Source organism: Mesocricetus auratus, unplaced genomic scaffold (assembly GCF_017639785.1).
Source record: "Mesocricetus auratus isolate SY011 unplaced genomic scaffold, BCM_Maur_2.0 Super-Scaffold_100691, whole genome shotgun sequence".
Classification (NCBI taxonomy): Eukaryota; Metazoa; Chordata; class Mammalia; order Rodentia; family Cricetidae; genus Mesocricetus; species Mesocricetus auratus.
The window spans coordinates 12,581,651-12,605,530 of record NW_024429267.1 but is presented as its reverse complement, the minus strand read 5'-3'; the positions used below and the strand labels follow the sequence as shown (position 1 = coordinate 12,605,530).

Below are 23,880 nucleotides of genomic sequence, written 5' to 3'. Positions count from 1 at the left end.
GATGACTCGTTACATTTTCCTATTCTTTTCAATTACCGTTTCTTATGCTGTGGACAGTAAAGGAGTCTCCCGTGGGTAGATTACCTGTTCAGCTTTCATCTTCTTAGTGTCTTGGAAGAAAAGCCACTTTTTCTTAGTGTTGTTTTTAATGATAGGACCATAGCTATTGATGATCAGGTCAGTCCCTCCCTGAGGAAATACAAAATGAAAATACCTCAGAATTGAGAGATTCGAGTCATCGCCAAGAAGTACACAAAGATCCTAAATGTCTAGAAGACAAAGGTCACGTATGGCACCGCCTCTTGTACACAGGAGAAAACATATTCAGTTATCTGTGTGTCATCAGAATCCTATTAGGGCTGGAGAGACAGCTCAGTGGCTAAGAGAACTGGTCCTTCCAAACGACCCAGGTTTAATTCCCAGCGCCCACATGGTAGCTCACAACCATCCCTAACTCCAGTTTCAGGGGATCCTATGCCTTCTTCTGGCTTACACACACACACACACACACACACACACACACACACACACACACACACACACCCCAGGCATATATGTGCTGCTTAGACATATGTGAAGACAAAACACCCATGTATACGGCAAGAAAAAACAAACATTAACGCCAGGATTATTTATTTACTTTCAAAGATTTATTTATTATATATACAGTGTTCTGCCTACATGTCTGCCTGCAGGCCAGAAGAGGGCACCAGATCTCATTACAGGTGGTTGTGAGCCACCATGTGGTTGCTGAGAATTGAACTCAGGACCTCTGGAAGTCAGTGCTCCTAACCCCTGAGCCACCTCTCCCGTTTTTAATCTACCTTTGAGGCTGGATCTCACTATGTAGCCTGAGCTAGCCTGGGACTCACGGTCTTCCTCTTCCTGTGTACTAAGGGATGACAGGAAGGCACTACAACACCTAGCCAGCTTACTCTGTTCCTACCTCCTAACCCTCTCTCTTACATGTCTTATTTAAAATTACTTCCTACCCTTAGTAAAAGCTATGAACACACTGAACTATTTGGCAAAAAGGGTAATGCTGACAATTTTTTTGTTATAGCAAGAAGAAGTATGGAATTATGGATATTACTATGTGTGCATTATATTCTCCATCCAACCTTTTCTTGCATGACTGAAATAGTTTAAAAGCAGTTGAGAGAAACAATGTCCTGGACTCACATGAACCCAAAAGTAAGGCGTTGCCATCATCTGGGGGCCTAAGGCGTTGCCATCTGCGGGCCAACCACGGGGCCACCTGGGCCTCCAGCTGCTCTCTGCCTCTTTCATTTCACATTCTGCCCTTTTCTCCCCTGTCTGCTTTTCCTGCATCTGGAGCCAGACTGATAATAACAGAACTGCAATATACTCTAGTATTAGCGATTTTGGAGTCTGGGGCTGAGGACAAGGGTCGCTTGTACAGTGCTTGCCTGGTATGCAGGAAGCCCTGGGTTTCATCCCCAGAACCATATAAACGGGCTGTGGAGGTACGAGCCTGTGAGCCCAGAACTCAACAGGTGGAGGCTGAGGAATTAGTTCAAGGGTAGCTTTGGTGACATAGTGAGTTGAGCCAGTATGGGTTACACTCCTTGAGAACACACACACACACACACACACACACACACACACACACACACACACACACACACACACTTGAAATAAGTTGAATAGGGCTAGATTTTTATTATAAAGTAAAAGCTAAAACAGACTGCAAACAACACGAATGCAACAGCAAAAATCAAATGTCTGTTAAACACAACATAAAGAAACGCAAAGAGTTAATATACAACCCCCCAAAACTTGAGAATGTTTTTGTCGCTGTAAACTTCAGGAAAGGGTCTGTGAAGGATGACTGACCAGAGGGGAGAAGCCTCTTCCACACGGGGTTGGCTCTGTAGGACACAGGTGGCGCCCTACATCACCATCTTCTCTAAGAATCTTTTAAACAATCTAGAAAACAGTCTTTGCCAAGGCAGTGGACATGCACTCCAAGCTCTGGGTACGTGGGTATGTCTGCAGCACTGGTGACTGACATATGTCACATTGGTTATGGAGTGTAAGAATGTGGTGAGGCTGGACAGAGGGGTGGTGGCAAGCACTTTTAATCCCTCAGCACTCGGGAGGCAGAGGCAGGCGGATGTCTGCAAGTCTGAGGCCAGCCTGGTCTACAGAGTGAGTTTCAGGACAGCCACACAGAGAAACCCTGTCTTGAAAATTTTTAAAGGAAAGAGAGAAAGGAAGAGAGGAAGAAAGGAAGATCTTTGAAACTTCTTGTAACTTCTGAGTCATCTCTCCAGCCCGCATCTTTCTTATTTAAAACAAAAGTTCTTTGGAGGAGACAGAGATGGCTCAACGGTTAAGAGCACAGGCTGTGTTCCAGCTCATAACCATCTGTAACTCCAGATGGGCACTGGGCACACACACATATATTGCAGAGACATACATGCAGGCAACACACTCATACATATAAAATATTTATATAAAAGTAAATCTTAAAACGTTCTTCGTAACTGGTGTGCTCTGAGAATCGATCCTGGCAACCACCAAACTCAACATAAAATAATTTAATAGAAGTGCTGACGCCAGAAGTGCAGGGGAGCCCACATTATAGGAAATAACCACTAACGATGGTGCATCCCAGCTCCCGTAACCCCGTCTAATGTCTCTGTCCCCACCTCTTCCTGTACCTTCCATCCTCTGTTCTTTCTCAAGTGTCCTCAACTTCTCCCCTCAAACTGTGGGTGGCGTATATAAGTATAATCAACAGGAATACATACACAACACATTCAACACACTTTCCTGCTAAGCTAATTGCACTCAAGGAGAGAAGCATTACATAGCCAACCTTCGCATCTATGAAGCTGCTCGGCATCATGGGTACCAAGGACTCTTCATTCTCTGTAGCTCTCTCCAGGTTCTTCCCCATTTCACTTCCCGCAGCGACAGAGGCACCAGCTCGGGATAACGGCTGGGTTCCATTCTGTGCTGTCTTGGAGGCAGATGATTTCCTGAAATATTGGTAAGAAAAGAAAACCTTCTCATCTCATCTCATATGGGCAGGTGCTCCAAATTTGGCACTTAACCCCATAAAATGCACCATCCATCCGAGACAGTGAAGAGAATGACTTTGAATTTACTTTTTTGCTTTAAAATTTTTTACATTTATTTTATTTACTGAGTGTGTGTGTGTGTGTGTGTGTGTGTGTGTGTGTGTGTGTGTACACATGAAGACGTACATGTGAAGGTGATGGAACAACTTGCAAGACTCAGTACGACCCTACCATGTGGGTTTTGGGGACTAAACTCTGGAAGTCAGGCTTGTGAGCAACACCTGTATCCACACAGCCACGCTGAACCATTCTGAGCCATTCATCCACTGAGCCACCATGAACTATCTCCTGAGTGCCACCATGACAGGTGTGAGTCACCACAACTGGCTTTATGTAGTGCTGGGGAATGAACCCAGGGCTTCATGCTAACTGAGCATGCTCCTAACAGGGCTAGCTCCTCAGCACACAGGTTTGGGAGCAATGGGCTTCTTCAATGCTTACGTCTCAATTATCTTTGGAATACAAATATTCCTGAGCTCTACTCACTGCTATAGTGTCTGAGATCTGCCTGATAGCTGACGGCTAACACATCTCTATTCACGTCACTAGCCCGAGATTCCGGCCACTCGCTCTTTACCTCTCTTGCTGACTAACGCAAGCCTGCTACCAATACTGAGACATAAGGAATCCTATGGGGGAAGGGGTGTGTGCTGGATAAGTGTGCCATGAAAATAGACTTCGCTCAAATAGACTTCTCATTTTCTTGAAATGATACAGAAATGCAGACACCAAATCCTCATCTAGGGATTTTTATTGGCACAGCAGTTTTTTTCCCCTCCACAAATGGCAGGAAAATCTCAGCATAAATCCAGCACACTCTGAGCTGTAAAGACCCCATAACATAACACTCCTTTTAAGGAGGAAAATAACCCAGTTGATTCCACAAGGCTCTTGATTTCAATGTGTTTCCTGCAGCTGCTGTCATTTAAGTATTTGTAACCATTACAGCATCTCTCCCTTGCATGCATACATACGTACATATATGAGCCTGCAGGAGGAGAGCTGAGGTTGACCCAGGTGTCAATCACTTCCCACTTTACGTTGGAGGCTGAATCTCTCACTGAAACCGGAGCTCGCCATTTCTGCCAGACTGGCTGTGGAGCTGCAGGGGTTGTCCTGCCTTTGCCTCTTGAAAACTGGGATGACAGGCATGCCCCACACCCTCCTAGCATCTCGGTGGGTCCTGGGACCTTTGGTTCTCACACTTGGCATTTTACCTGTGAGCCCGTCACTCCAGGCCCTACATCAGCATCTTGGGCACGGGAAACGTACCTGGCTTTGCTTCGGTATATCAAGATGAGGACACAGATGAGGATGCAGGTCAAGGCTATGCCAACGCCTACTGCGATACCCGTCATTGACTTCTGGTCCAGATGGTAATAGCCTGAAGAAACTAGAGAGGAACACGTTTACTCAATCAGAAGAAACAACCGCATTCCGCATACCAGCGTTCACACGGCTGCTTTTCTGTAATGTGCCTTTATCTCACAGGGGAAGTCTAGATGTTCCATCTAAGCAGAAGAGTCAAGAATTGATTTTTGCCAGTGATTACAGAAGTCAATTTATCTTCTAGTATTGAAGATTGAGATCACATTTAGACAGCATACTATTATATCAAACAATGAGCACCAATCTAGAATTTCATTTATTTGGTTTTTATTGAGACAGAGTTTCTCTGTGTAACAGCCCTGGCTGTCCAGGAACTCTCTCTGTAGACCATGCAGGCCTCAAAGCCTGCCTCTGCCTCCTGAGTGCTGGGACTAAAGGCGTGTGCCACCACTGCCCGGCAATTCCTTTTATTTTTAATTTATGTGGGTGTCTGTGTGCATGTACACGTGTTCAGTTCCCACAGACCAGAAGGCAATCTCAGGGCTCCCTGAAGCTGGGAACCAAACCCTGTCTTGGTTCTACCAAAACTGCAAAACAGCTACCTCTTTCCGGTTCTTTTTTTTTTTAAACTTTTTATTCAAGACAGGGATTCTCTGTGTAGCCCTGGGTGTCCTATAACTCATTTTGTAGACCAGGCTGGCCTTGAACTTACAGAGATCCACCTGCCTCTGCCTCCAGAGTTCTGAGACTAAAAGTGGCCGCCACCATCTGGCCCCTTTGTGTTCTGCAGGCAGCTTTTCTAGGTCTCCATAGAAACCAGAGTGAGGTGACCAGGAGGCACTGGCTCCCTTTAGACCAGGAGACATTGAGAGTCCTGAGTGGGGGTGGCTGCTTAGCCACATTTCCCCTATTCCCAACTGTTTTTCTGAGTAAAAACAACCTTCTGGTTGGTAGAGCTGTTTTTCTTAATGAAATCCAGGCTCCTCCCAGCCTTGGTACCACAACCACCTCTGCTGCTTGTTTTCTCAGAACCTTCCAGGATGCTGACACCCATCAGTGTGCGACTCATGCAGCCCAGTGGCTGCACAGCTGGGGAAGAAACTGGAAACACAGTGGTCTGGGGAAGCAACTGGGAGCACTGTGGTCTGGAGATCAGTGGTCTGGGAGCACAGTTATCTGGGATCACTGTATTCTGGGAGCACTGTAGTCTGGGAGGACTGTGGTCTGGGAGCTGAAAGTTCATTCTGAGGTATTTCCCCCTCTGCTTTCTAGGATCATACAAGACAGTCATGCAGCCCAGAAACCCCAGAACCCCACCAGCAACAATTCAGCAAATCAAGTGTAGGGTTAGGGGTATGGCAACTGTGGGAGCTGAAGTCAAGTACTAGGGATGAAAACCCAGTGACTGTGCAGCATCCAGACCTTTGCCATCAGAAGAATCCAATCGCTTCGGCCTCTGGTTCGATTCTGAGGTGTCCTTGGGGAGGACAACCAGCTCCACGGAATTTGAGAAGGGCCCTTCGCCCACCTCGTTGGACGCAGATATCTTGACAATGTACACATTCCCTGCCACCAGGTTTTCCAGTAGAGCCATGGTGATTGCCCCTAGAAACATACAAATTAAGTAAATATTTACAGCCATACAAACATGGACCAGCACTTAAGAAGTTCTTTTTCATGGTATAAATTAAAAAAAAACTTTTTCCCCCTAGGGTCTGGAGAGATAATGGCTCAGCCATTAAGAGTGTTTGCTGTTTGGGTGGTGGTGGAGCACACCTTTGATCCCAGCACTCGGGAGGCAGAGGCAGACAGATCTTTGTGAGTTCAAGACCAGCGTGATCTACAAATCAAGTTCCAGGACAGACTCCAAAGCTACACAGAGAAACTCTATTTTGGAAAACTGACAAACAAAAACAACAAAAGAGTGTTTGCTGATCTTGCAGAAGACCTAAGTACAATTCCCATCACCCATGTCATACAGCTTACAACCACCAGTAACTCCAGTTCCAAGTACAATTCCCATCACCCATGTCATACAGCTTACAACCACCAGTAACTCCAGTTCCAAGTACAATTCCCATCACCCATGTCATACAGCTTACAACCACCAGTAACTCCAGTTCCAAGGGTTCATCCTCTTCTGGACTCCACAGCCACCCACATACATGTGGCATGCACACAAACATAAATAAAAATAGAAGTAAATCTTTAAAAAAATCCTCTTTTCTCTGATTATAGAATTGACTTTTCATCATGGGTCATCTGGGAAACAGATTTAAATAAAGATACATTGATTATTCCATTGCTGACATTTAAATTATTTATATGTGTACAAATGAATGAACATAGATTTGTTTGTTCATTTGTTTTTTCAGAAATAATTTTTTGGTTTGGTATGGGGCTAGGATTGAACCCAGGTCCTTGTGCTTGGAGCTACATCCACAGCCGAAGCACATATTCACCTCAAGTACTTTGCCATCTTAATGTTTTCACTTAACACTGTACTATGCATATATGGCCAGTCCACAAAGACCTCTAGAATGGTATTTTAGGTGGAGGATTTGTTTGTTTGTTTTTTCTTGGTTTTTCCAAGACAGGGTTTCTCTGTATTGTTTTGGAGGTTGTCCTGGAACTCGCTCTGTAGAGCAGGCTGGCCTCGAACTCACAGAGATCCTCCTGCCTCTGCCTCCCAAGTGCTGGGATTAAAGGTGTGCGCCACCACCGTCAGGCCAATCTTTCTTTCTTAATTATAACTGTGTAAGCTACCTAGGGCAACAGCTGTTTTAGATGTGCCTGTTCTTCCTTCTTACACAAGAATAGGGGCTGGAGAAACGGCTCAGCAGCTGAGAGTGTGTACTGATCATGCAAAAGACCTAAGTTAAATCCCCAGCACCCACGGGAATCCAGTGCCCTCTTTGGCTTCCACAGACAGGCACCAGGCATGGAAGTGGTACATAGATATGCATGCAGGCAAACACCCACACACATGAAAATAAGATTAAAAGTAAAAATATTAAATAATAGAAATACATATTTCACTGAGAAAGAACATAAATATTTTCCAAATGTTGAGTGAACCTTTCAGCAACAGATTATCTTGTTTTTAAAACAAAAACAGGTTTCTATGGGAACCACAGAGACTGAAGGAAGACCTCTCACAGGTTAACTCTTCTGCAAACATTTTATTACATTTCTGCTGCGTGTGTGCTCTGTGTATGTGGCTGTGTGCATGCTGGCGTGCACATGGAGCTCAGACAGCAGCCTGCAGCAGTCAACACACACACAAAATGAATAAAAACGCTTTGAAAGGATGCCCAAGCTTCTTTTAAAAAGAACATCTGCCTGAGATCTACTTCTCTCCGAAGGTAACCATCATTGGAATCCACAGATGTTTAGCATCTATCTGTGTTTTTCTCTGCGATGGCCACTGAGGATTCCTGTTTGAACCTTAGCATTTATTTTTGCATTTAAAGTATTTCCCTTTAAGAAAGTCAGCCATAACACTGCCATGACGCTGTCTAGTAAGTACACAGGGACACCTGGCTTTCCTGGTGTGGGGAGGGAGCGTTCTCCTTTTCCCCAGATGCGCAGGGACCTACAACAACTTCAGAAAGCTTACAAGGGCTTACTGTAGTCAGCTGCAAAGCCAGGGCTGGCTTTTCTGGAGCACTTACTAGGGTGTGCTTCATAAGCAAGGGAAGTGTGGGCTATCCTACAGCAGAAGCCCTGATACCGAGGCCACTCTGCAGGTCACACACTGTGAGGTGGCCCAGCCACCAGTGGAAGCACCAGGAGCCCAACGGGACTTGTTTTCATGTTCTCTGGTTTCAACTTGGCCTGAAGAGAAAGTTACTTGAATAACCCAGCTGCTAAATAAACACAAGAAATCCTATTTAGAAGCAGGAAGAGTCTGTACTGTGTACCTTGGATGCAGGCAGAAGCATTACAAAACAAAGATGTACCGTGACAAGTTAAAATTAGCTGGAGGGCCATTCCAATTTCTTCATAAGTGGAGATGAAAATAATGCTCCCGTTTTATCATGAAATACATTTAAGTTTTCAAAATGCTTGGCAAAAACTTACCACTACCAAAAGCAAATTTTTCATTTAATTAAAAAAAAAAAAAAAGCTTTGGCCGGGCGGTGGTCCCAGGCAAATGCCTTTCATCCCAGCACTTGAGAGGCAGATGCAGGTGGATTTCTGTGAGTTCGAGGACAGCCTGGTCTATAGAGAAAATTCCAGACAGCCAGGAATCCTGTCTCAGGTGAAAAAAATTATTTTTGTTTTATGAGACAAAGTCTTTGTAGCCCAGGCTAGCCTCAAACTCACTATGTAGGTAAGGATGGCCCTGAGCTCCTGATCCTCCTGCTCCACAACCCAAGTGCTGAGATACACTACCATGATCAGTTTTTCCAGGGCTGGGGATTAAACCCAGGCTTTCTTGCACACTAAGCAAACATCCTGCCAGCTGAGCCACACCCCCAGCCCAATTAATTTAAGGTTTGTGAGTCAACAGCACATGTAAACACATTCTTTCTGCCCATCAAAAATGATTTCAGTTACAGAAAGGGAGGGGGAGAGGAAGGAAGGAAGGAAGGAAGGAAGAAAGAAAGAAAGAAAGAAAGAAAGAAAGAAAGAAAGAAAGAAAGAAAGAAAGAAAGTTTTCTCTTTCCACCACGTGGGTCCCAGGTATCAAACCCAGGAGGTCAGCCTCAATGGCAAGCAGGCACCTTCGCCTGATGGTCCATCTTGCCAGTCACAAATATTTTGTTCCTCAAAAATAATTAAATTCTTGGTCCATTGGTATTAAATGTGAACGTATATATGCATACATTTACACATAGTAAAGATTGTCAGCCAGGCAGTGGTGGTGTGTGACAATCCTAGCACTAGAGGTGGGAGGATGGGGGCAGAGGAGGGCAGATCTCCAACTTCAAGGTCAGCCTGATCTACAGAGCAAGTTCCAGGACAGTCGGGGTTACATAGAGAAACCCTGTTTCAAAAAAGGGAAGAAAAATGATCAGATATGACAAAATCCTTACTTCCCCATCTTTCCCTACATTCTTACCTTTCCAAAACTGTTATGTTCGGATACAAAAGACAGTTTTCCATTTTAAGTTTTTCTCTATTCCGAGCTGTGTTCCTTGCTTTTTAAGTAATTACAGGTTGACTCCTTTATATTTTCTCTCTCAAAACAGGGACTCAATGGCTTTTTCTTATATTATTTACTTGTTCTTTCTGAGCCACAGCACTAACTATAAAGAAAGCTCTCTCCATTTAACAAACGACAAAAGCTTTTCACAAGAACGTTCCTGAAAACCTCACCAAGCAGCAAGCGGATCATGTTTTCCTGCACACAGTTATGTTGTTAAGAAGGTTCGCAGAGATGCAAAGCCTGCAATTACTGTCCGCGTCTCCATGGAGCCAGAAGTGAGGTAAGATATTCATTTCTGAGCTCTTTCCCAAACTCCACAATGGGTCAAGTTGAAAACAGGCAAAGGAAATTATTGTTTCCTTTTAAGAAGGCAAGAAACAGGAATTCAAAGTGACGAGCTCAAGTGGGTCCTTATTAATATTTATGGCACCTCACTGAATCAGATTTGTCATTTGGTCAAGTATTGTGTCAATAAGCCATCTTGGAAATGAGAGACTGAAACTGAACTGCAGTAGGGGGTGGGGAGATGGCTCACGGGCTAAAATGGGGCTCTTCTGGGGGACCCTGAGTTCAGTTTCCAACACCCATGTCTGGAAGCCCACAACTGCCTGTCACTCCAGCTCCTGGGGACTCAGCATCCTCCTCTGGCCTCTGTAGGCACTGCACACACAGACAGATAACGGTAAAAATAAACCTAACACAAGACACATGGTAGGCCCCCCCCCAAAAGGGCAAAGAGGTCAAAGGCTCTTGCCACCACGCATGACAAACCAAGTCCAATGCCCAAGACTCACATAGTGGAGACAACCAACCCTACATGTTGTCCTCTGGCCTCCCTTACCACTCCTGCCGCCGCCCCCAGACACGTTTATGTTTAAAGAATGTAAGCTAGATATGCTATTAAAGAACCCTCCTTGGGTTTCCACCTATTCACCCTTCTGGGCAGCCACCCTAAGAGTCACGGTCAGGACTTGACCATGTAATTTACTGTATCTAACGGACATCAGTACGTGTAACACAGCCAAGGTTGGAGACACTTGGTTTCCAGAGGTTTATCTAGACACCTCTCCCCACTGTCCCTAGATTCCTCATCCCTATCAGAGTCGAGATTCACGGAATCAATAAGAAAATGCAACAACTGCTTGAAACTGTTGAGGGGTCTTTGAAGCTGCAAGGGACACTGACAAACTGTCAAGTCCTCAGTACTTCCAAGTCTCCTCAGAAGCCAGTGGGGCTCATAAGAGCTCATCAGAACTTCAGAAGACATGGCTGATGAGAATGGTCCATAGCTAAGAGCACCGGCTGCCCTTGCAAAGGCCCTAGGTTCACATCTCAGCAAGGACAAGGTGGCTCAAAATGCCTCTTCTGAGAAATCTGATGCCCTCTTCTGGCCTATGTGAGGAACTGCATTCATATGCACAAATCCAGCCACACATAATTAAAAATAAATTTTAAATCTTTAAAAAAAAAGGAAAATTCTCTTTTATCCCAGCTCCCACCAATGCCCGGCATGTTTAAGAATCTTTAACAGTGTTATTAATTCCTAACCAGGTTTTCTCTGTACTTTAAAAAAAAAAACTGGGGCCAGCAAGATGGCTCAGAAGGCAAGGGGCTTGGTGAGCAACCCTGACAAGCCAAGTTTCATTCCTGGAACCTACGGCGAAGCCCAGATGTGGTGGCACATCTGTAATCCCAGCACTCCGGTGGTGAGATGGGAGGTGGAGAGAGGTCAGCTATGAGAGGCAGAAACAAATGAGACCCTGCCTGAACACGGTGGAAAGCAAGAGCCACGCCCGAAGCCGTCCTCTGATCGTCATGTGTGCACTGAGACATGCGCACGTGTGTCTGTACTCACACACACACAATCGATCGGTCCGGGGGAACTGATGGACGGCTTGCCAACGCTCTCTGAACAAAGCCAGAAACCTGAGTAATTTGTTACTTCCCACATAAGAATATGAATTCAATGAGAGCTCCGTATCCCTTCCTCGGTCTCCCTGTGACGCTGATGATATCTTACTGTCACCGACCTTGATCACACTCACCTTCTCGGTGCAGGACCTGCCACTCGCCCGCAATCCAGGCCTTCCTGGAAGCATACAAGATGGTGTAGCGTGTCACGACTGTCTCTGGGCCATCTGGGGGTTTCCAGGAAACAAGGGCAGTGTCATCCTCTATCAGTGTGACCTTTACGCCCACTGGGGGGCCTGTGGGTGCTGTGGGGACATGAGAATGATACTATATGAGCAGGGTTAGGGGAGTTACAAGCACTCCACTGCTGGCTGAGAGGCGGAGAACCATGGACGAGTCTGCACAATCAGAAACTCCTAGGACAAATCCAAACATCACAGCTCTTGAAGGTCGTTGTAATAAGAGGCTGGCCTTCAATATAACCCTTCCGCTTCTACCTCCCAAGAGCCAGGAACAGGCAGGCTCTGGTTTATGTGGTGCTGGGTAAAACCGAGGGTTTCATGCATGCTAGGTAATCACCCAGCACTTACCCATGGAGCTATTTCCCCAATTTTAATTTTACTTTCAGGTTGAAAACATTAAAAAACAAAACGAGCCAAAACATAAAGAAGAGGGTAGACTTAGCACCGGGCCAGTGGCACAATGGATAACGTGTCTGACTGTGGATCAAAAGAAGAGGTAGACTCTACATGGAAATGTCCTAGGTCCAAGGGATGGGATTTTCAGGACTTTTGAAATACCGTTGTTAAAGGACTAATTAGACTGGCTCATGGAAGCAGGGAACTGCCGTGCATGAGTGAGGCCGCAGAAACAATTCCTGGCACAGAGTGGGAAGCAGGGAGGGTGTAGAGTTTGTTTCATCTGTTCAGCAGAAAAAGCCCCTATCGGTACTGACTCCAAACTGTAGCTGCTACTAAAATGTCTAGAACAATAATCTGATCCAGAAAGCTTGAGGCAAATGCTACCGAGACTAAAGCATTTTGCTGTTTCCCCAGACACCAAAATCTGTGTTTACAGACCAGACTCAAATAAGAATTTCTGTGTGTGAACGCCAGTGAAATCATGGGACACCAGCTGACTCCACGTTTAACGAGAGCTCAGAGTATGGAGAGATGGGCTTTCGTGCTGTGTTTTACGGGCTATCATCAAAACCACAGATCTAGGGTCACAAAACACAGATGTCACAGCTGGTGCACAGCCAGCTACTGACACGGCTCTGGGCGCAGCACCAGGCCGGCACTCACAGGAGAGCTCGGTGTGAGGTGGACTCCTAAGAGCGTTAATAAGCTGTTTCCACTCTCTGTGAGCAGACACTGAGGTTTGAACATCACGGCTGAACGGGGAAAAATTAAAAAGGAGTCCGCAAACGGATGGAAACAAAAGCTAAATGGCTTGTAATTTTTCCTAGAAGAAAAAAAAATAGGGGCTGGAGAGATGGCTCAGAGGTTAAGAGTGCTGACTGCTCTTCCAGGGGTCCTGAGTTCAATTCCCAGCAACCACATGGTGGCTCACAACCATCTACAATTCAATCTGGTGCCCTCTTCTGGCATGTAGAACAGTGTATATGTAATAAATAAACTTTAAAAAAAGAAAAAAAGAAAAAGAAAAAAAATAGCCTTAACTATAATCGGGGAAAATTCAAAAGGGAAGAAAATGAGAAAGCACATATCCATCAGCTGGGAGGGGCTGGGGAGATGCTGCTCTCAGAGTGGCATATCCCGTCTTCTAATCGCAGCTTGTCCTGGAACTCCCTATGCAGACAGGGATAACCTTCCATTTCTTTGCCTCCTGACTGCCTCCCAGTGGTGGTGCTCACCTTTAATCCCAGGAAACAGAGACAAGCAGATCTCTGTAAGTTTGAAGCCAGCCAAGTCTACAGGGTGACAGGACAGCCAGGGCTACACAGAGAAACCCTGTCTCAGAAAAAACAAAAGCAGCCGGGCGGTGGTGGCCTTTAATCCCAGCACTTGGTAGGCAGAGGCAGGCGGATCTCTGTGAGTTCGAGGCCAGCCTGGTCTACAAGAGCTAGTTCCAGGACAGCCTCCAAAGCCACAGAGAAACCCTGTGTCAAAAAAACAAAACAAAACAAAAGCAACCTAAGTTTGTGCTCAGTCTAGTCTACAGACTGAGTTCTATTATAGCCATTTTGATCCTGTCTCAAAATAAACAACCAAACAACAACAAAAATCAGCTTAAAAATATATAAGCAGAGGCAGGTGGATCTCTGTGACTTTGAGGCCAACCTGGCCTACAAAACAAGTTTCAGGACAGCCAGGCAGCCAGGACTGTTACACAGAGAAACCCTGTCTTGAAGCAACAATAGTAAAAAAAAAAACAAAACAAAACAAAACAAAACCACACACACACACACACACAAATAAAAACTATGTATATAAAATTCATGGTGGGACTAGAGAGATGGCTCACTGGTTAAGAGCACTAGCTGCTGTTATTCTAGAGGACCTGAGCTCAAGTCCCAGTAGAGTCTCTGATGCCGTCTTCTGTAGACACTGTATACATGTGCTACACAGACACAATGCAGCCAAAACGCCCAATCATGTAATAAATAAGAGAATGAATGAACCCATGAATGAATGAAATCAAGAGCTCCATGGGCAGCTGCAGTTTCTACCTTCTGGCAGGGTGGAGTGGTAGACCACAGGGCTCCAGGGACTGGAGAGCTGGTCCACATGCAGCCGGACAGCAAATTCATACTTGGTGTTTGGTTCCAGTCCTTGAACCAACATGTGGGTTTCTGATCTGTGGTAAAGAGTAAGGGGTTGTTAGTGCCAGTACCGTATTTCCAAGAGTCCACACGTATCAATTCGTGCCAAGGAAGCACAGTTTTCAGAACTGAATGGACAATGGGAACCGAAACTTCCAGATATTTTAGACTATCAGCTCTGAAATGAGTGCTCTCCATGAAGCTCAAACTGAGCCCAAGTCAGTAGTAGGAAAAGCGAGCAGCCAGGATGGCAAAGGAAACAACCACGGAGGCAAGCTACATACGTTTGCAGGTAGAGAACCAGAGAGGCGTTCTGCAGGCCGACAGGGTTACAGCGGATGGTGTAGTTAATGACTTGGGCCGTGGCGAATGCAGGCCTCCTCCAGTGCAGGAAGATGGAAGAGGAGGTGTTAGCCTTCGCATAGAGATGGTGGGGTGGCGGCGGCGGAGGGACCATGCGATCGCGAACAGCTATCGAGAAATGCAACACGAATTTACTGCAAGGGTTGGGTGTTGCAGAGAGCAGTATAATGGAAAATGAGAGAACTCTAAGGTCGGTGGATCTGAGATCTTTCTCTCGCCAGTCTCATAATGGTCTATCCCTGACTCACTCAAACCAACAACAAACTCTTCTGTGAGTCAGATAGAGTCAAACGCTTAACTGTCTGAAAACAATAGCTCTAGACAGTATTAGTAGTGCATGCCTTTAGCCCCAGCATTCAGAGGCATGCAGATCTCTGAGTTCGAGGCAAGCCTGGTCTACATAGTGGGTTCCAGAAAAGCCAGAGCTACATAGTGAGATCCTATCTTGAAAAAACAAACAAACAAAAATGACCCCCACCCTCCCCAAAAAAGAAAAGGAAAAGCAAATACTCCAGTGTGGTAGCAGATGCTTTCAATCTTAGGAGGCAGAGACAGGTCTCTGAGTTCAAGGCCAGGCTTGTCTATATAGTAAGTTCTAGGACAGCCAGGACTATAGTGAGACCCTGTCTCAAGCCCCACCTAAACAAAAATCCCCCAATAACCACATGGAAAAGCAAGGTACTAGTCAAAGGCAGAGAAAGCCAGAGCTAGAAGAACAATGCACAGAAGTAATTAGAGAAACAAATGGCCTCCAGGCAAAAGCAGATAAAAGGAAATTCAGTGTGTAGGTAGCCCATGTGTTTTCCCCAGTTAATTTCTAGCAGTCTTCTGCTTGCAAAATTAAAACAGGTTCTTAGAAATTAAACATCCCACTTTTAATGAGTACCCACTTATTCAAGATGTGCTCAGCAGCTTGAGAATATAAAGAAATTGCACCCACCCCCACCCAGTCTTCCAAGTAGTAGGGAAACTGAATTTCAAACAAGGGGTGAGGTAGGGGGCATGTCTGAGCCACAGCACAAAGCTATGTGGCTGTCACTCACACACGCATCCGGGAGTGCTGACAGTTTGGTCAGCCTGGTAGCCATCTTCCATGTTGTTGTAAGCCAGCAGCCTCACGTGGTATTTTCTTCTGGGATCTAGAAAGGAGACCAGCATCACTCATGGGGACAGCCTCCACAGCACTCCTGGGGACAGCCCTCCACCATCAGTCATCGGGACAGCCCTCCACAGCATCACTCATGGGGACAGCCCTCCACAGCATCACTCATGGGGACAGCCCTCCACAGCACTCATGGGGACAGCCCCCCACAGCATCACTCATGGGGACAGCCCTCCACAGCACTCATGGGGACAGCCCTCCACAGCACTCATGGGGACAGCCCTCCACAGCACTCATGGGGACAGCCCCCCACAGCATCACTCATGGGGACAGCCCTCCACAGCACTCATGGGGACAGCCCTCCACAGCACTCATGGGGACAGCCCCCCACAGCATCACTCATGGGGACAGCCCTCCACAGCACTCCTGGGGACAGCCCTCCACAGCACTCATGGGGACAGCCCCCCACAGCATCACTCATGGGGACAGCCCTCCACAGCACTCCTGGGGACAGCCCTCCACAGCACTCATGGGGACAGCCCTCCACAGCACTCCTGGGGACAGGCCCCCACAGCACTCATGGGGACAGCCCTCCACAGCACTCATGGGGACAGCCCTCCACAGCACTCATGGGGACAGGCCTCCACCATCAGTCATGGGGACAGGCCTCCACAGCACTCCTGGGGACAGGAATCCACAGCACTCATGGGGACAGCCCTCCACAGCACTCATGGGGACAGCCCTCCACAGCACTCATGGGGACAGGCCCCCACAGCACTCATGGGGACAGCCCTCCACAGCACTCATGGGGACAGCCCTCCACAGCACTCATGGGGACAGCCCTCCACAGCACTCATGGGGACAGGCCCCCACAGCACTCATGGGGACAGCCCTCCACAGCACTCATGGGGACAGCCCTCCACAGCACTCATGGGGACAGCCCTCCACAGCACTCATGGGGACAGGCCTCCACCATCAGTCATGGGGACAGGCCTCCACCATCAGTCATGGGGACAGGCCTCCACAGCACTCATGGGGACAGGCCTCCACAGCACTCATGGGGACAGGCCCCCACAGCACTCATGGGGACAGGCCTCCACCATCAGTCATGGGGACAGGCCCCCACAGCACTCATGGGGACAGCCCTCCACAGCACTCATGGGGACAGCCCTCCACAGCACTCATGAGGACAGCCCTCCACAGCACTCCTGGGGACAGCCCTCCACAGCACTCCTGGGGACAGCCCTCCACAGCACTCATGAGGACAGCCCTCCACAGCACTCCTGGGGACAGCCCTCCACAGCACTCATGGGGACAGCCCTCCACAGCATCACTCATGGGGACAGCCCTCCACAGCATCACTCATGGGGACAGGCCTCCACAGCACTCATGGGGACAGGCCTCCACAGCACTCATGGGGACAGCCCTCCACAGCATCACTCATGGGGACAGCCCCCTACAGCACTCCTGGGGACAGCCCTCCACAGCACTCATGGGGACAGGCCTCCACAGCACTCATGGGGACAGCCCCCCACAGCATCACTCATGGGGACAGGCCTCCACAGCACTCATGGGGACAGCCCCCCACAGCATCACTCATGGGGACAGCCCTCCACAGCACTCATGGGGACAGCCCTCCACAGCACTCATGGGGACAGCCCTCCACAGCACTCATGGGGACAGCCCTCCACAGCACTCATGGGGACAGCCCTCCACAGCATCACTCATGGGGACAGCCCTCCACAGCACTCATGGGGACAGGCCTCCACAGCACTCATGGGGACAGCCCCCCACAGCATCACTCATGGGGACAGGCCTCCACAGCACTCATGGGGACAGCCCCCCACAGCATCACTCATGGGGACAGCCCTCCACAGCACTCATGGGGACAGGCCCCCACAGCACTCATGGGGACAGCCCTCCGGCTGTGAGCTGAGCCCCGGCAGAGGAACAGGTTTGGCATGAGCACTTTCCCAACGTATGGCAATGAACCTTTCTTTTTCCTCATCCAGACTCTCTTGCTGTCACTACCTGCTGTGCACTGCCACAGGGACTTCTAGTTTTCCTTAAAGTTGATCTGTTTAACCCAGTTTCAAAACACCGCAAACACTTCTCTTCAAATGACCAAATTTTCACTAGAATTTTTATCTTTATTTTTATTATAAATTACATTTTATTCCTTCATTTTGCATGTCCATGCATCCATGGCACCACATACCTGGAGGTAACAGGACAACTGTGAGTCAGTGTTTCTCATCGGCCTTAGTTATTCATGTTTTTAAGGATAGGGTCTTTCCCAGGCTGTCTTCAAAATTACTATGTACCCCAGGCTAGGCTTAAATTCCCCATATAGTCCAGGATGGCTTGGATTCTACCCCCTCCTGACTCAACCTTCCCCTCCACGATGGGTCCCCAAAGGTTATTTTATACAGATGTGTTTTGCTGTAGCAATTAAATTTGAGAGTATTGTTTTCTCCCTCATAGTTAGGGAGAATAAGGACAAACACCTTTCAGTGTAACCTCTGAGTACTTTTTAAGTGAGTGTCTTCCAAGAAACCTCCATTTTCAAGCCCATCTATAATTCGAAACCGCTGAACTGGAGTGCCCTCTACTGGTGCCTGTTAGCTATCACAACACTAACATACAGTTTTTTGAATGTACATGAATATTCAAATCACTTTTCCCTAAGCGAATGAAAAACATTCTCTTTCATAGAACAGTTGAGGAATCCACAGTTGTCCTAAGGGCACGCACACACACACCTATTAAAAATAACGAAAATAACCCCATAGTGAAATCCTTTGAAACTTGAAAATACACTTGTGAAATTCTCCAAAGTAATTTTTAAGATTTACGTATCTACTTTAGAAATTGGTAAATATTTTAATACTTTATATTAACACATATTTAAAAAGATGTCCTGAGCAGGCAAGAAGGCCCAGTGGGTAAAGTTGCCCATTGCGAAGCCTGACGTCAATCCCCAGGACCCACATAGTAGGACAGGAAACATTACCTCAAAAAACAAAACACCTCTGTGAGTTCGAAGCCAGCCAGTTCACACACAAAGTTCCAGGGCAGCCAGAACTATCTTGTCTCAAGAAACCAGAAAACAACAACAACAAAAACACCCTATCAACCAAAATATGCAAAAAGACTTTCCCCACCTTAAAAAAAAAAACCCTCTTTAAAGTGTGCATCACTGCCCTTTTATAAGCTACACACAAAGGAAGCTCAGAGCCATACAAAGCGGAGCTGAGAACTGGGAACTTATGCATAGGTACACATGTTCTCCTCTGTCCCCTATGACGAGGCCAGATTAGGAAGCCCATGCTGGTCTGAAATTCACAATTCTCCCATGTCAGCCCCCAAGTGCAGTGTTTAAGGCATACACTACAGATCTCAGCCTGGACTGCAGATTTATGACAAAGCATAGGGCCTCTAAATTTGCACAAATACACATTCCTACCTCAGAAAAAAATGTTTATCTGCCGCAAACAATTTCAAAATAGAACACACACACACAACTGAGAGCTACCAAATATTTTTAAGTAATTTATTTTTTATTTCATGTGCATTCATGTTTTATCTGCTTGTCTGTGTGAAGGTGTCAGATCCCTCAAAACCGAAGTTACATGCAGTTATGAACTGCCATGTGGGTACTAGGAATTGAAGCTTGGTCCTCTAGGAAGAGCAGCCAGTGCTCCTAACCACTGAACCATCTCTCCAGCCCCAGACAAATGTTTTATAAAGCCATTACCAGAAAACACAGAGCATCTGGATTTCATGACCCAAATAATTACAACAATCAGCACCAAAATTCAAAAGGTTTTGGTTCAGATTAATGACATTCAAATTTGAATCTATTTTCTTCTTTCTTTCCAATCCTTTTTTGAATCTATCAATCAACTGAATTCTAGGTTCCACCCTGCAGATACTGTGTTGCTACTAGTGGAACACCTACTAGATTCCCATGAATTCAGAATGCAATGCTGGTCTCTGGGAACATTTGCTGATGCCACGCCAGGGATGGGTAAACACAGAAAAGAGAGTATGAGACAGACTTGCTTCAGAGTCCAACACAGTATAGCCATTCTCATAGGACACTGTCTGAGGAGGCCAACAGAATGAGTGGAAGGCTGGGCTGGGCGTTGGTGGCGCACGCCTTTAATCCCAGCACTCGGGAGGCAGAGGCAGGCGGATCTCTGTGAGTTCGAGGCCAGCCTGGTCTACAGATCGAGTTCAGGACAGCCTCCAAAACAATACAGAGAAACCCGGTCTCGAAAAACAAAACAAACAAATGAAAGAATGAGTGGAAGGCTCATTTCTCTGTTCTCTGGGATGGGGTGTGTGTGTGTATTGGGTGTGTGTGTGCGTGTATACACATGCATTTGTCTGTGCACAAATATATGTCTGCATGTAGTTATGGGGCCAGAGGTTGACACTGGATATCTTATAGTTACATCTCCATGTTATTTCTGAGGTAGGTTCTGTCACAGAACCTAGAGCTTACTGACTCAGCTAGGATGGCTGGCCAGTGATCTCCAGGCTTCTATATGTTGGGGGTCCCAACTCAGGTTATCATGCTTGCGTGGTAAACATTTTACCAACTGAGCCTATGACACATTCCTGTATTCCCAGTTTACCCATTCAGTGGATTCCAGGTTCAGCAAGAGACCCTGTCTCAAAACACAAAGTGGAAACCAATAGAAGAAGACAGTCTCTGGCTTCACATACAGATGCCAGTGCATGCGTGAGTGCATGTGAGCACACACACACACATACATACATACATACACACACACATACACACACACACATACACACACATACATACATACATACACACACACATACACACACACACATACACACACATACATACATACACACACACACATACACACACACACACATACATACATACACACACACATACACATACACACACACACACACACACACACACACAACACCTGAGAGTTATCAGGCAATGAGATTTATCAGCTAAGGAGAGAAACATAAAGCTACATCATTAATAGAAGGAAGGGTACAAACTAATAAATTAAGCATGGAGGACTAACATTCAAAACAAGGGGCAAAAAACACAGAGACTAAACTGGACAAAACAGCGTGAGTTCTAAACCGGAGGTCTGCACCTGCCCCCTCCCGCCCCCCCTGTGTCGAAGCAGAGAACCAGGTCCACACTAGAATGCTGTCTGGAAACAACCCCTCGGGCTACCACAGCTCTGCTGGAGTTAAGTATTGACACGCAAACAGAGCTTGGTCTCATGACACTGAGCAAACTAAGGCGATATGGTTTGAGGGAAAACAGCCAAGAGGAAGGCAGTCACAAAGGATGGTGTATGCTTTCTCAGGAAGAGAGGAGGCAGGGCAGAAAGAACTAATGCCAGCTCCCAAAACTCAACACAAGGGCAGAAATTCACCATTCAGACCTTTTTATTTCTTTAATGTTATTGTGAGGTGGAGGGGGGAGGCTCCCAAGGTTGATCAGGTTGGCCTCGAACTCGCCATCTTTTTACCTCAGTCTCCCAAGCAGTTGGAATTATAGGCACTAGTCACCAGAATGGTGCAGAGAGGCAGCGTTTGAACTTTGGGCTAAAATTGCTTCAAAGGGGCCGGGACGGCTCGATGGCTAAGCATGCTTCCTGCTCTTGCAGAGAACTTCAGCTTCTAGCACCCACATCAGGTGGCTCACAACCACCTTCATAGAACTCCAGCTCTGGGGTGGGGTGGGGCATGCCTTTTAGTCCCAGTACCAGTGAGGCAGAAGACCTTTGAGTTTAAAGCCAGCTTGGTCTGCAGGGGGAGTTTCAGGACAGCCAAGGCTACACGGAGAAACCCTGTCTCAGAAAGAAAACAAACAAGCAAACAAAGACAAACAAAATCCTCCAGCTCCATGGGCTCTGACACCCTCTTCTGGCCTGCATAGGTAACAGCGAGTGCACGCACGCACGCACAGCAAACACTCACATAGACACACACATAAGTAAAAATAAAAATTAAATACCCTTTAAAAAGTGCTTTAGGCCAGGCAGTAGTGGCACACACCTTTAATGCCAGCACTGGGGAGGCAGGGACAGGCGAATCTCTGTGTGTTCGAGACTAGCCTGGTCTACAGAGTGAGTTCCATGACAGATTCCAAAGCTACAAAGAAACCCTGTCTCAAAAAAACAAACAAACAAACACAAAGCTTTAAAAGCTAGAAATGTATAAAAAATATTGGGTCAAGGGTTGAAAGCTCAAATAATTCAATTTAATACACATTAATCTTAAATGTTTTACTTAAAAAGCAATCTGTGTGTGCCCAGCACACTTGCGTATGTTTGAGCACATGTGTGCCATGGAATGCATGTGGAGGCCAGGGAACAACTTTGTGGGATTAGGGCTATCCATCTTTGTGGGGATTCAACCTCTGGTCTCCAGATTTGGACCACAAGCACCTTTATGCTTTGAGCCATGGTACTGGCCCCTAAATGTTTTGGTTAGTAACCATTCCGATCTGCAGCACCAGCTTGCAGGAAGGTGACTGTGTCTCCAGCCAAAGAATGTGCCTTGTCTCTTCTAAGGAGTTAACTTCTAGTCAAAAAAGGTCCTGGCACGCTGCTGAGGTAGAGCCAGCGTTCCTTTGCTGGCTCTGGAACTCACCTTCCTTCCCAATTCATTCTCTGCCACAAGTTCATCTATTAGGACTGTTAGTCACGGGAGGTGGAATGAGGACCAGGAGCCTGGCTGGCTGATGGATGGAGAAAGGGCTCCCAGGTGCCAGGTGAACATTTACAGAGTGTCTGTCAAAGGTCAGGGATTGTCTGAGACACAACTCTTGCTTTCACTTTGATTTTTTGTTGTTTCTTTAAATTATTTATTCTTATTTTACATACATTGGTGTTTTGCCTGAAGTATGTCTATATGCAGGAATGAAACCCCTGGAACAGGAGTTACAGACAGCTGTGGGTGCTGGGAATTGAACACTGGTCCTTAGAAGAACAGTCAGTGCTCTTAAGCGCTGAGCCTTCTCTCCAGCCCTTCACTTGATTTTTTTTAAGGGTTGTTTTTATTATGTGTACATGTGTCTCTGAGTGTGTATGCCAGGTGCCCTTGGAGGCCAGAAGCAGGTTCCCCTAGAACTGGAGTTCCAGGCATTTGTGAATGTCCCAGTGTGGGTGCCTGGAACAAAACTTGAGTTCTCTAGAACAGTAAGCACCTAAGCCCCTAAGTTACTTCTCCAGTCCTTGCTTTTCCTTAAAACATATGTATTACATTTCATTTTTAATTTTATTATATGTGTGGGTGCACACATGCCATGGTGAACATGTGGAGATCAGGGACAAACAGAGAGCAACTATTTTCTTCTACCATGTGTGTTCCAGGGATCAAACTCAGGCCATTAGTTTTCACATCAGGTGCCTTTAACCACTGAGCAATCCTACCAGCCTCTGCTTTTACTCTGAATACTCCAAAGGAGATACTAATAAAAACGTTCTGCTAGGTGTGGTGGTGCACACCTTCAATCTTAGTGCTCAGGAGACAGAAGCAGGCAGATCTCTGTGAGTTCGAGAACCTGGTCTACATAGCATGTTCCAGACTAGGCAGGGCCATATAGTGAGACCTTGTCTCAAAACAAAACATTTGTAAACATTCTATATGTGTCACTTACTAACTATATAGATCTAAGCAAGTTCCTCTTCTTCTAAGCCTCGTCAGCAGAGATTTTAAGAGTGTTAGCCCATTAGGCATTCTGTGCTACCCCAGGACTGGTAAAACACACAAGCCTATTGCTAGGTGGGTGAAACTGCCTGAAAGAGAAAAGACAGTCCCGAACTGTAAACGGACCAGGGAGGCCACAAAAACCTCGACTCAGTTTAACAAATGCACAAATCATCTTGTGGAGGTGTTTATAGATGGGAGACATCTGCTTATACAAAGCAGGTCTAGAGTCCGGGGCGCCAGGAAATTAGCAACCAGCAGATATTCAAGCTGAGCTCAATTCACTGTCCTTACCAACATTCCCTGGCATACAGGGCAAGCAAGGGTTCCCAGGTGTGTCTGACATGCCTATGAGATCGAAGGGTCACTAGGAAAGGTGGTCACCTCCCAGCCATGGCAT

The 23,880-nt window shown here is 46.6% G+C and overlaps 1 protein-coding gene across 1 annotated transcript in view; it reads right to left on the bottom strand.

The window, feature by feature from the left end:
* The window catches only part of Prtg (protogenin), a 100,870-nt gene that overhangs the window by 5,666 nt on the left and 71,324 nt on the right, over positions 1-23,880 (bottom strand). The window contains exons 12-19 of the mRNA XM_040740161.1: positions 15,697-15,792; positions 14,575-14,761; positions 14,198-14,325; positions 11,640-11,810; positions 5,862-6,044; positions 4,383-4,503; positions 2,846-3,008; positions 85-189 (exon numbers count right to left, since the gene is read on the bottom strand). Of these exons, the coding sequence (XP_040596095.1) occupies positions 85-189; positions 2,846-3,008; positions 4,383-4,503; positions 5,862-6,044; positions 11,640-11,810; positions 14,198-14,325; positions 14,575-14,761; positions 15,697-15,792 (1,154 nt within the window). The remainder of the gene's footprint in view (positions 1-84; positions 190-2,845; positions 3,009-4,382; positions 4,504-5,861; positions 6,045-11,639; positions 11,811-14,197; positions 14,326-14,574; positions 14,762-15,696; positions 15,793-23,880) is intronic.